The sequence below is a fragment of the Mytilus californianus genome, unplaced genomic scaffold, assembly GCF_021869535.1.
Source record: "Mytilus californianus isolate M0D057914Y unplaced genomic scaffold, xbMytCali1.0.p SCAF_2, whole genome shotgun sequence".
In the NCBI taxonomy this organism is placed as follows: Eukaryota; Metazoa; Mollusca; class Bivalvia; order Mytilida; family Mytilidae; genus Mytilus; species Mytilus californianus.
The window spans coordinates 107825880-107839461 of NW_026262668.1; the positions used below are offsets into that span (position 1 = coordinate 107825880).

The following is a 13582-nucleotide window of genomic DNA, read 5'->3' on the forward strand; positions in this document are numbered from 1 at the left end:
ACAATAGTCTTTATTTTTCGTGCAACGTTCATGACAGAAATTATTTCACGTTCAACGTGAAATTATGTCTTATTTCACGTTTTTTCCGTGCAAGCACCCCCCCCCCTTTTACCACCCTCTGTGCATGCATATTCCACTGCAGGTCTTACCATGGATACATATGCAGCTGCGTTTACAGGTTTTGTACAGCCTTTGAGATTTCTACGTATAACTTGCATAAGAGGTGCATAGCATTTCCGGATAACTCCTCCTACAGTTTGAATCAGGGCCTAGGAAGTTTACAGTGAACCATAAACCTATGTGCTCCCATGATCAACTTTATATATTTTAAGATAAAACTTTGCATCTGCGGGGGCATCATTTGTGTCATCCAGACACAATAATATCCGGGCCAAAGAAAGTCTCACATTGAGTTTGTTATAATACAGTTACTTCAGAGTGGATTTGGGGGGGGGGGGGGCATCACTTTGTCTAGTTTTTTGATGAATTGCATGGTTTGAATCATAGATGTATAAACCCATTAAACCATTGGGTTTATACATCTATGGTTTGAATTTAAGGTTTATTGTATTAAATGCGTACACGTTATGTGTAATTAATCTTTCAGATTAATCATGGGATGATCAATATAGATGTATATAATAGTATACTAGAATAGAAAATGCTATTTTAAGTCGGGTTTACATGAAACATTACAAACATGTGACAAACATAGGCTCTGTAGAGCTTTTTGCCGACATTAATAACAATAACAACACATATCTATGATCATACATAACATATAAGACATTCAAAGTAAGACAGCTAAATTGCATAAGCAAAAATGTTGTGCTGTCAACGTATATTTGTTCCGCCTAACAGAAGTTCCACTGGAAACTTTGTTATAAACAATGTCATAATATCTGTTCCTGTTGGATCAAATATTCTATACCATTTATTCCGTTAGGAACATTTACTGTAATATTTATTCCAGTGGAAATAATACTCCAGAATATTGTTTCCATTTGGAACTTATATTATGAAGGAACTTCTATTCCGTGACAGTGCTAATCCCTTTTGGGATTTATGTAGTGCAAGTAATATGCCTTCAAAGAAGTTGCAAAAGTCAATGTTTAGTTTGCTTGATTTCTTGAAAAAAAATCTTATCAGCAAAGATGATCAAAGATCTATTTCCCGTAACTGAGAGGAGTTATCTCCACATGATCGCCATCATCAACAAACAAGATGGACGCTTTGGATAAATATTTAAAATGGTTTTGGAATCCAAATTTTTGGCTACCTGTGGGATACACATGGGAGGACATGATAGCTCAAACTTCCGGAGATGAATATTATCCAAGAGTAGAAGATATATTTTTGCCTTCCATTGGCCTTGGCGTTTGTTTATTAGTGTTTAGATACTTCTATGCTAGGTTAGTTGATTTAAAAATGAAACCGGCATCACAAGGTATCAGTATCAAGGTTCATCAGAAGGAATAATTTTTTACAAATCTGACTGTTTTAAACCTCAAAATCTGCTATGAGTGCATATCGAAAAGCCTGACTTTTTTCCAATGTGCAGAAGATGGCAAAATATACTAACACCTGAGTTTCATTTGATACGGTCCACTCATTTACAGTTTAAATCACCTGTTGTGCACAGGTGTCTATTGTCGGAATGTCCTTCTATTAACGATGTCAATTTGTAAAGATCTCATTTCCTTTGTTATATGGGGAGCATCTCAAACATTTCCTCAACATAGTTTATTTTGGGAACCTCTGCAGGATTGAAACAACAAAATCAAGCTTAGTTTCTAATATTCTGAAACATAAAAATCATTTGAATTTAATTTATCTAGGTCCTGCCATGCTAATATTTAAATGCAATTTTCATGGTATATATTCAAAATGCTTGCTTTCCAATTCAGGTACCGTACATGTAGCAATACACAGTTAGGTATTTTGTATTCTGTAGGTGTCGCTGTTGACACTGGATTGTCTCTCTTGTAAATATTAAAGTCTCGCGTGTACAATTTTCACTCTGGTTAACAACTCACTTGTACTTTAATTATAATTATAGGTGGCAACTGTATTAAAATATTTAGAGATAAAAAAGGAAAAATTATAATTTAACATTAATAATAAAAAAAAATTTCTTAATCAAATTGGTGCGACTCGCCAATAAAATCACACAACAATCGCATTAGGGTTTCTCTAGAGACGGAAGAGTTGTCTTTTTTTTTCTATTGACAATAAAAGTTTTAAATCAATATGTACTAATCCCATGTTAAAAAATATCTTGTGTATAAGTTTTTGTCTAGCCTCTTCATAATTTTCACAAAATAGTAAATAATGTTCCACGGTTTCTAATTGACCACATTCACACTTTGGATCTACATTTGAATTGATTTTGTTTTGGTAATTTTATATAGGTAGTATCCTGATCTTAAATTTCTAATAATTTTTGATGTTTTATGATCTGGAAAATCAAGTGTTAATTTTTCATTGACATTATGGTGGAAATTATAATAGAATCTTCATGTATCAGAATTGTCCCAACACTGTTGCCATTTTTTATTCACTAAAATTCTTGCTGCTGTTTTTATATCTTGTTTTGTTACTGTAATATGGGCTTCTTTTTCGATTTCATTCAACTCCTTAGCTGCTTCTTTAGCTAGTTTATCAGCTATTTCATTTCCTCTGACATCTGCATGTCCTGGGGTCCATTCAAAATTAATTTTTATTCCATGGTGTTTTTGGATAGATTTAATAAGAGAGATTATTTCATGAGAAGTGGATCTGTGATTTTCAATTTTCCAGTTTAATGACAAAATTCAGTTAGGAAAAAAACTTGAAATTGACACTTGCTTTCTAACAAATAAAGACTTACTGTTTGTCTCATGTACATGTTGTATGTGCATATGTATAGAAACAGCACCTTCAATAGATCTGTTTTCCAAAAGATAAAATGGCGAAATAGAATCCTCTTTTGTTGTAACCATGGCAACAATCTGCATTTTTTTATACAAAGTATTTTAAAAAAGGGAGGTGAAAATGTCACTAATGTCCCCAAAATTTGGTTCAAAGTAGAATTTCAATCGATTTGAGTGATACATTTTCTGAAACCATTGACATTTATTTATCAAGTGATCATTTTTCCATAAAATTCAATTGAAAAGTTCGGGCGTAAAAAATTTGTTTGAAAACTTTGCAATAATTTCTGGAATTATGGCCAGTATGGATTTGAAAATACGGACTATCTAACAGAAAATGGCCTATAAAACATGCAAAAGACAATTTTGATGTTCATATACATGTATAAACCTACTTTGAAGGCTTAATTATTCTTCTGCTATTTAAAATTAATTTTGTTACACAATAACTTTCGTATTTGAAATTCACCAGGGCCAAAATGCGAAACCAAATTCCTAACTGTGTATTGCTTGCTCAATTGCTGGTAACGGTTGCTTTCTGATTCCAGAAACTTGTAATTTCCAATAATGCAAAAGAAAATTACAATACAAATAACCAGATATCCAGTTTCATAATTATAATCTATTGTTTTTCAAGTGATAAATGAAAGTGATTTTGTTTACACCAAAACTTGGTTGTCTTGAAAAATAGACTTTGCAGCCATACATATCCAAATTTTAACAATTGCATCCACAATTATTAATCTTTTTCAACACAGTTTAAAAAAAAAAAGGGGTTGATATATCATTTTATACAAAATATAAGACCACAAATGGTCTTATAAGGTTAATTCACATTTTTTTCCCCCTTAAATTATACATTCTGACTCCTAACTTTAAAGAAACAAATATTTTGACCTGGAAGAAGGACAAAAATTATTCTGATTGAGAGTTTTTGCCATTAAATGTAATTTTAAATTCTCAAAATGATAGATAAATTGATACTCACCTGGTACGAAACAGAATTTCAAAATGAAAAAAACCTATACCCTTCCCTCTTCTCTTCAAGTTATATGGTTGTTCCCTTAAGTTAAGTTACATATCTTTGATATCTAAGTTCCTTTTTAAAATGGGCATACTAAACACTAATATTTATTTTACAGTTCCAATCTTCACAGCATCATAGGTCTTCAGTTATATTTGTCATCGTTTGTATTCAATGAACACAAACACAATCACCCTTCCACGTCCCATCCTTCAGGCTGGTTGATTTTATTTGTGTCTATTTTTTTACTATTCTGGCCTTGACTGCTCATTTGATTTCTTCTTTTCCTTCTAAATCAGTCAGGGGAATTACTGAAATAAGTGATTTTTAAATCACTCATTTACATTTTTTGTAAGTAGCAAATTAGAAATTCTGTGATTTTGTAGTTTTACCAAAATTTTAAACATACATGTTTAGATTATATCTGATTTTTAGTAAAATTGAAAAAATATGGACTTTTTGCTTCTTTTAAGTAGCAAGGTTTTATGCCTTTGATGCAATTTTCATCTGTAAATTGGAAATTTGTTGAAAAATTGCTATAATGAAGGCTTTATATAATGATACATTTTTTTCCCAATAGTGGGATTATTTTTCCTGTAAAGTTCAACGTTTCAACTTTCAGATTATGTAATCAAATATTACCGTTTGCGACCAAAATTTATATGTTCATGGGTGTTGAAAATAGTGGGAGGTAATTAATGAAATAAAACTTAAAGAAATGATTTGTTGGAAGAAAATAGATATGATACTTAACAAGTGTATATATATATATATTTTTTTCAAACTGCTTTGAAGACAGATTATTTTATTGTTGAAAGTTGTTGCTATATCAGAATCTCCCCTATTTTCTAAGAATTACAATTAGACGTCCAGTAAGCCCTTATTCTGTTGGCCAACATTTTGCAAGTTGCTGCAATGTCCATGCTGCATGACTTGCTCTCCGATTTTTAACCGGATTTTCGAAGGAAATATCGGTTATTAAAATGGTGACATAAGGCGGGCAGCTGGGCGGATCTACGGGCGGCTGCGAAACAGCTTGTCAGCAGAATAACATGAAAACGCTTTAACAAATTTTTTTCAAATTTAAATATGTTGTTTCCTGGGACTTAATGAAGGTCTAGTTCAATTTTCAAGATATTATATCTCCTTTGTGAGTTATCGCCATTTTTAATATCCAAAAGTGGAATTTTTAAATATTTTACTCTTGTTATCTTTTTTATGACTAAGCATAATGTCTTATCTCACAACAAAATATTGGAGTGACAGATTTATTTGAAAATTATCTATTTCTAAGTGGTAATGATTATAAGCTTTATTATTAGACATTTTGAAGTTAATTAAATTATTAATTATTAATTAGATCTGGGTTATATCTTAGCATATAATATCATTGGAGTGACAGATTTATTTGAAAAAGATCTGTAGGACTGTATATATAAAGTTTGAAATTTACTAGTAGGACTATAAATGAAATTTGAAATTAACTGTTCATTATTAGACATTTTGTAGATAATTAAGTCTCCCTAAACCATATATATTCTTACCCCACCCCCTTTCAATTTGAGAATGTGCTTTTATCTTGTAAACGGTTGAGATCCCCACCCCGAAACCATATATATTCTTGTATGGGACAATAAAACAAATCAAATGAAATATTTGGAGAGTCCCCGTATTCAACCCAACCCCCTACTTTTTGAAAACTTGTAAACGGTCAAGATCCCAACCCTGAAACCATATATATTCTTGTATGTGACAACAAATCAAATCAAATAAAAGGCGAATCCCCTGGGGTCATCCCCACCCCCTTCTGTTTGAGAACTTGAAAACGGTTGAGATCCCCACCCCTAAACCATATATATATATTCTTGTACGGGACAATAACACAAATCAAATGAAATATAGGGGAAGTCCATGGGGGTCACCCCCACCCCCTTTTTTTTGAAAACTTGTAAACTGTCAAGATCCCCAACCTGAAACCATATATACTGTTGTATGGGACAATAAAACAAATCTAATAAAATAAAAGGCGAGTCCCCTGGGGTCACCCCACCCCATCCTGTTTAAGAACTTGTAAACCGTCAAGATCCCCACCCCTAAACCATATATATTCTTGAATGGGACAATAAAACAAATCAAATGATATATAGGGGAAGTCCATGGGGGTCACCCCCACCCCCCTTCTTTTTGATAACTTGTAAACTGGCGAGATCCCCACCCCTAAACCATATGTATCCTTGAATGGGACAATAAAACAAATCAAATGAAATTGAGGGGGAGTCCCCTGGGGTCATCCCACCCCCCTTTTTTTTGTAAACGGTCAAAATTTCCACCCCGAAACCATATATATTCTTGTATTGGACAATAAAACAAATCAAATGAAATACAAGGCGAGTCCCCTGGGGTCACCCAAACCCCTCTTCTTTTTGATAACTTGTAAACAGTCGAGATCCCCACCCCTAAACCATATATATTCTTGTACAGGACAAAAAAAACAAATCATATGTAATAAAGGGAGAGTCCCCTGGGGATCACCCCCCCCTTTTGAGAACTTGTAAACGGTCGAGATCTCCACCCCTTAACCATATAAATTCCTGTTCGTAATTTCAAGAAGATTTGAATGACATACAGGGTATATCCATAGGCGTCACTAATGCATATCATAAACCAATTTGTACTGGACATTGCCCAATGTCAAGCGACAATGGGAATGACGAATTATTGGAGCTTTGTTTGGGAGACTTTGTAACAGCATTCTGTTACAATTATTTCTTGTTACTGATAAGTTTTATAGATTTTGAAATGACATTGTATTAATGATAAATAAAATTTTGGATTTTTTTCTTCTTTTCTTTGGTAAATTGTTTGTAGAATTTTGTGGCAAGTTTGTTTGTTATTCTGTAAAAACTAATTTTCTGAATGCTATATATTTTTTTTTGATGAAATAAACTCCTTTGAAAACTAAGCTTATATTGTCTATTAACATATTAACATATATTTAGATTTCTGATTTTGGGCCCACTTTTCAAGTTGGTCCAAATTGGGGTCCAAAATTAAACTGTGTTTGATTACAACATAAATTGAATATATATAGGGTTCTTTGAAATGCTTAATCTAAACCTGTATTTCTTTTCATTATTAATAAGATAATACCACATTGAGGTCCAAAGGGTCCTAAATTACACTTTTGATTAATTTCATCAAAAATTGAATTCTTTGGTTCTTTGATATGCTGATTCTAACAATGTTTTGAGTGTTAAATCATATCTAAATTTAGAGAACTTAGTCATCACTGGTTGTTGTTATTATATTATTGATTATAATTTGAAAAATTGCATCATATCCAGTTTGAGTTATTTCCCTTTGCACAGAAAATGTTATGGATAAAATTAACCTGTGTTTCATTTCAACATAAATTAAATATATATAGGGTTCTTTCAAATGCTGAATCTAAACCTGTATTTAAATATTAGATTTTTGGGCCCAGTTTTCAAGTTGGTCCAAATCAGGGTCCAAAATTAAACTTTGTTTGATTCAACAAAAAAATAATTGATGGGGTTCTTTGAATTGCTGAATCTAACCATGTATTGAGAGATTTTTGATTGTGGGCTCCTTTATCAAATTGGTCCACATTGAGGTCCAAAGGGTCTTAAATTAAACTTTTGTCTGATTTCATCAAAAATTGAATTCTTGGGGTTCTTTGATATGCTGATTCTAATATGTACTTAGATTTTTGATATTGGACCATAATAGGTATTTAAATGTCCAATTTCTAGTATTTCAGTTCTTTGACCACATTCATTATGTGTCACAAACCTATGCTGTGTCAAATATTCAATCACAATCCAAATTCAGAGCTGTTTTAAGCTTAAATGTAGTGTCCATACTTGCTCAACTATTCAGGGTTCGACCACTGCAGGAAAATCCGGTTTGCTGTCACTCTGACAGCCTCTTGTCTTAAGGTGGATCATCAGTGTATATTTCCTTAGACAGAATTTTCCTATACTTTACCAAAATGTATATTTGACCATGCTTTTTTCAAAAATATTTTAAAAAGAATGGGTCAGTCACAGTAATTTTCAAGCTACAAGGTGTGCAATGGCAATTTTGCATAGATAATTCATGAAAAATGGATGTTTTTTTCTGAATTTAAAGAAATCTACTAGATAAAATTTTGAAATAAAATATGAAAAGATAGCTTTTATAGTATACTTTAAGAAAATAAAGAGAAAAATTGATGTCACTGAAATTGTTTTCTTGATACAAGTAAAAAATGAAAATTTAATTAGCATTCTTGTATAAAATGTTCACTATTAGAGTTAACTCCCCTTATATGGCTTGCACATTAATTGCCAATCTGCCAAAAAATTTGCAGATTTGAGCAAAGAACTAGGCCGATAGTGTACTGCCGTTTCACAATCTAAGATGGCGGTATATAGCTAATCTACCTTAAATATTACTGTCTATACTGAAGGAATTGTTTCAAAATAGGTGAATATTTATATAGAAAGCACAAACAGTTGGTGAAAAAATTCTTTTGAATAAAAATCATAAAATCTCTAATTACAAATGCACAGATTTTTCTTAAAAATGGATATGTTTTTGATACATTCATTTCCATTTGGTTGATATAAAATAATCATAGGGTCACCGACTTCATTTTCAGTGTACATTGTATTAACCAATCTGTTAAAAATGTCAAAAGTTGATGTCTTACGGCTTACAACATGATGGTTATTTAGATGTTTTTGTGATATTTTTTCACCTTGAATACCACTTTGAATGATGTGTATTGTAAAAATGAAGTTGTTGACCATATTATTATTTTACATCATTAAAATTACATTTTTAAGAAAAATCTATGCATTGATAATTAGAGATTTGATGATTTCAAGAAAAATGTTTTTCACTGATTACAACTATGTGCTTTCTTTACAAATCTGCTTATCAATTAATTCAGTAATATTTTAGGAAATAAAAGAGATAACTGCATTATTTTTTCGATTTTCTGGGTTAAACTTGTTTTGTGAAATCTCAACTTTCTCTGTTTACTGTACCTTGACCTTTAAAAAGCTATATTTCGATTCAGTTTTTGGATGTACAAAATATTTATTCTATTGCACTTGAGTTTGTCAACCAATTAAAGGGTTAAATTTTTATACGCCCGTCAAAATTTTGACAGGACGTATTGTGGTATACAAATGTCGTCTGTCTGTCTGTCTGTCCGGCGTAAACATGTTGCACCGTAACTTGAGAACGACTTATCCAAATTTCATGAAACTTAACATAGTTGTTTCTTATGATGGTCAAACGATCTGTATACTTTTTGGTGAAAATAAAATTAAAACTTTTTGAGTTACGGGACTTAGTAACTAAAACAGGTGTGTGTTTTTATTATACGACCGCAAAAAAATTTTGTGGTCGTATATTGGTATGACGCTGGCGTCGTCGTCACCATCATCTGAAGACACATTGGTTTTCGCACTCAAACTTAAGTTTAAGCAAATGGATCTCTATGAAATTTTACCATAAGGTTCAATACCACAAAAGGAAGGTTGGGATTGATTTTGGGGGTTATGGTACCAACAGTTAAGGAATTAGGGGCCAAAAAGGGGCCAAAAATAAGCATTTTTGTAACTTCCAGACATTACTTGTGTGTTAGTGTATGGATCTCTCTGACATTGTACCACAAGGTTCCATATCACAAAGAAAAGGCTGGGATTGATTTTGGGGGTAATTGCCTCAAAATTTTAGGAATTAGGGGCCAAAAAAGGAGTGTATGGATCTTTATGAAATTGTACTACAGGGTTCCATATCACAAAGGGAAAGCTGGGTTTGAGTTTGGGGGTAATTGCCCTAAACGTTTAGGAATTTGGGGCCAAAAAGGGGCCTAAAAACAAGCATTTTTCTAGTTTCCAGACAATAACTTGTGTTCAAGTGTATGGATCTCTCTGAAATTGTACTGCAAGGTACCATACCACAAAGGGAAGGCTCTGGTGATTGAGTTTGGGGGTGATGAATCATAAGGGGGTTCAAAAAATTTGTGGGAGGGATTTTTTTTTTCCTTAAAATTTTTCCATTTTAAATTGGTTATTTCTGATTTATATATAAAAACAAATAATAATGATATGGTTTGAATAGGTAAATTAAAATTTTTTAAGTTCTTAGACCACATTCATTCTGTGTCAGAAACCTATGCTGTGTCAAATATTTAATCACAATTCAAATTCAGTGCTGTATCAAGCTTGAATGTTGTGTCCATACTTGCCCCAACTGTTCAGGGTTCGACCTCTGCGGTCGTATCAAGCTGCGCCCAGCGGAGCATTTTATTTCACATGTCGCGCCATATCTCAAAAACAATTTATGATTATTGCTCAAAACTTTACACACTTCTTAATTATATTAATCTTAGGATCTGTATACTTTTTGGTTTTGATTCAAAATTTTATCTTAGAGATATTGAGTTTTTGGTAAAAAAAAAAGGGGGGTTTTCACATGTCGCGCCGTATCTCAAAAACAATTTATGATTATTGCTTAAAATTTTACATACTTCTTAATTATATTAATCTAAAGATCTGTATACTTTTTGGTTTTGATTCAAAATTTTATTTTAGAGTTTTTTGTAAAAAAAAGGGGGGGGGGGGGGTTTCGCATGTCGCACTGTATGTCAGAAACTATTTATGATTATTGCATAAAAATTCACACACAAGCCGACGGGTGTATCATGCGCTCATGGTGCAGCTGTTTATTAATACTGTTGTCCATTCTAATTTATTTTCTCAACATAATGAATATCATGATAAATAAACGCTGTCCTACTCAACATCTAGTGTGCAGTTATCTGTTATAGTGCTTGACTGCCTCGTGGATATGCTGTCTGTCTGTTTAGTCAGCATACTCATCTTTAAAATGCATGAAAATAGACCATATATTGTATGAAATTCAATCCTTATTGTCAGGTGTATTATTTCAGCCTTGCAGAAATACTTAAGATTAGAATAAAATGTTATGTATGTATTTTCTTGTAAGATTTGTGTCAAACAAAATTTTATTTCTTTTGCAGATTGGTTGTTATTCCCACTGGTAGATATTTTGGAATTAAAGCACCAAAGAAATACCAGCTAAAAGAAAATCCTGTACTTGAAACAGCCTTCAAAAAATATAAATCTAAAGTAGAAAATAATCTTATGGTAATTTTTTACATACTGAAATATATCTATGGATGTATTTACAAATGTATAAATTGATTGATCAACAAGGCATGCAGTAATTCTTAAGACAGACACAACAAAGTTGACAAAAAGAAAAGAAACACTCTGAGGGAGGAGTAAAATCAAACTGGTGAATTTTTGCTTTCTAAAAACTTCTAATTGTTCTTGACTGTTCATCAATTGTCACCTTACTTATTAGTGTGTGTCGACTAGTCAACAGATGCCCTATAACTATCAGTGTCTGTCTGTCTTCGTCTATTTGTCTGTGTGTCTGTGTGTCTGTCTGTCTGTCAGTCAGTTCATCTGGACGTCTATGTCGTTTGAAATATATTTTTGGACTGTGTTACTACCTATAAAAGAAAAGTCCTTTCTGTTTTTTTGTAAAATTTGCACAGAAATTATAGTAAAAAACTTGGTTTTGTTAAAAATTGCAAATTTTGTGAAACATCTTTTTGTCCTAGACTCTCAACAAGAAATGACTTAATATGTTATGAAATGCTGTTCAAAATTGATTCCCACTGACAAAAATAGACTTTTGTCAAAATTCAAGGGTAAAATTTATAGGAAAAGCAATTGTTCCACATCTGTTTGTGCTTGGATTTCAATAAAAAATTAATATAAAGATATAATAATCTATTTCAAATCAAAAAACAATGTGGAAAACACTTTAATACTAAAGTTCTGTTTGCGAAATTTTGAGAAACATATTTTTGTGGCAGGATTTTAACAAAAACTTATACATATGTATGATATGCTATTAAAAATTGTTTCCTGGTGTGAATAATTTATCTTTATTGAAGTTGGGGGAAAGATTGGTGTAGAAATGTTTTTTTGGAAAGTTTGCTATAAATTTTCCTATGGCTTCGACCTCAAACGGGAAGTTGGACAGACTATCTTACTATAGGATGTGTGTTCTACTCCTAGATAATGTAGTACTAGTGTTTGAATACTAATTATATAGGAAGATGCTTTTGAAATTTTGAGTTACTTCTATTTTGATAAGTTAACAGCCCGAATAAAAATCGACTGAATGTTCACCGACAATTCAAATGAATCCAACTTCATTTTGAAAATGGATATCACAAACACTACTTCGCAGATCTGCCCTGCGCGGAAGATAAAACCAATACACATCAACACCAGGCAGCAGTTTCTACGTTTAATTCATTGAAAATTAAGAGGGCCTGATATTTATTTCACGGTGTGTGTTTTTTTTTTTTACACTTATTCGTAAAAGCCCGAGTGTATCAAAAGTATCCTCATATCTCGGCCCATAACAAACTCGGCCTATAACAAAATCGGACTATAATTACTATAGAACCCTATGGGATTTTATTTTAATGACTATAACTTGAAAACAGTAAGTGATAGACACACATGGTCTTCAGTAATGATCACAGGACAATAAAATAAATCAAATAAAATATAGGGCGAGTCCCTGGGGGTCACCCCTCCCCTTAATTTGAGAATGTGGTTTTATCTTATAAACAGTCGAGATCCATATATATTCTTGTATGGGACAATAAAACAAATTAAATGTAATATTGGGGGAATCCCCGGGGTCACTCCCACCCCTGTCTGTTTGAGAACTTGTAACCCCCCTAAACCATATATATTCATGTATGGGACAATAAAACAAATCAAATGAAATATAGGTCGAGTCCCTGGGGGTCATCCCCACCCCCTACTGTTTGAGAAATTGTAAACGGTTGAGATCCCCACCCCTAAATCATATATATTCTTGTATGGGACAATAAAACAAATCAAATGAAAGATAGGGGAAGTCCACGGGGGTCACCCCCTTCTTTTTGAAAACTTGCAAACGGTCGAAATCTCCACCACGAAACCATATATATTCTTGTATGGGACATTAAAACAAATCAAATGAAATATAGTGGAAGTCCACGGGGGTCACCCCCACCCCCCTTCTTTATGAAAACTTGTAAACGGTCGAGATCCCCACCCGGAAAACATATGTATTCTTGTATGGGACAATAAAACAAATCAAATGAAATATAGGTCGAGTCCCTGGGGGTCATCCCCACCCCCTACTGTTTGAGAAATTGTAAACGGTTGAGATCCCCACCCCTAAATCATATATATTCTTGTATGGGACAATAAAACAAATCAAATGAAAGATAGGGGAAGTCCACGGGGGTCACCCCCTTCTTTTTGAAAACTTGCAAACGGTCGAAATCTCCACCACGAAACCATATATATTCTTGTATGGGACATTAAAACAAATCAAATGAAATATAGTGGAAGTCCACGGGGGTCACCCCCACCCCCCTTCTTTATGAAAACTTGTAAACGGTCGAGATCCCCACCCGGAAAACATATGTATTCTTGTATGGGACAATAAAACAAATCAAATGAAATAAAGGCCGAGTCCCCTGGGTTCACTCCCACCCCCCTCCTGTTTGAGAACTTGTAAAGGG

General features: G+C 32.9%; 1 protein-coding gene across 1 annotated transcript in view; it reads left to right on the forward strand.

Moving 5' to 3' along the window:
* The first annotated feature begins 1210 nt into the window (after positions 1-1210).
* Positions 1211-13582, forward strand: part of LOC127730688 (ceramide synthase 2-like) — a 90528-nt gene continuing 78156 nt past the window's right edge. The window contains exons 1-2 of the mRNA XM_052239212.1: positions 1211-1412; positions 10997-11123. Of these exons, the coding sequence (XP_052095172.1) occupies positions 1225-1412; positions 10997-11123 (315 nt within the window). The 5' untranslated portion in view covers positions 1211-1224. The remainder of the gene's footprint in view (positions 1413-10996; positions 11124-13582) is intronic.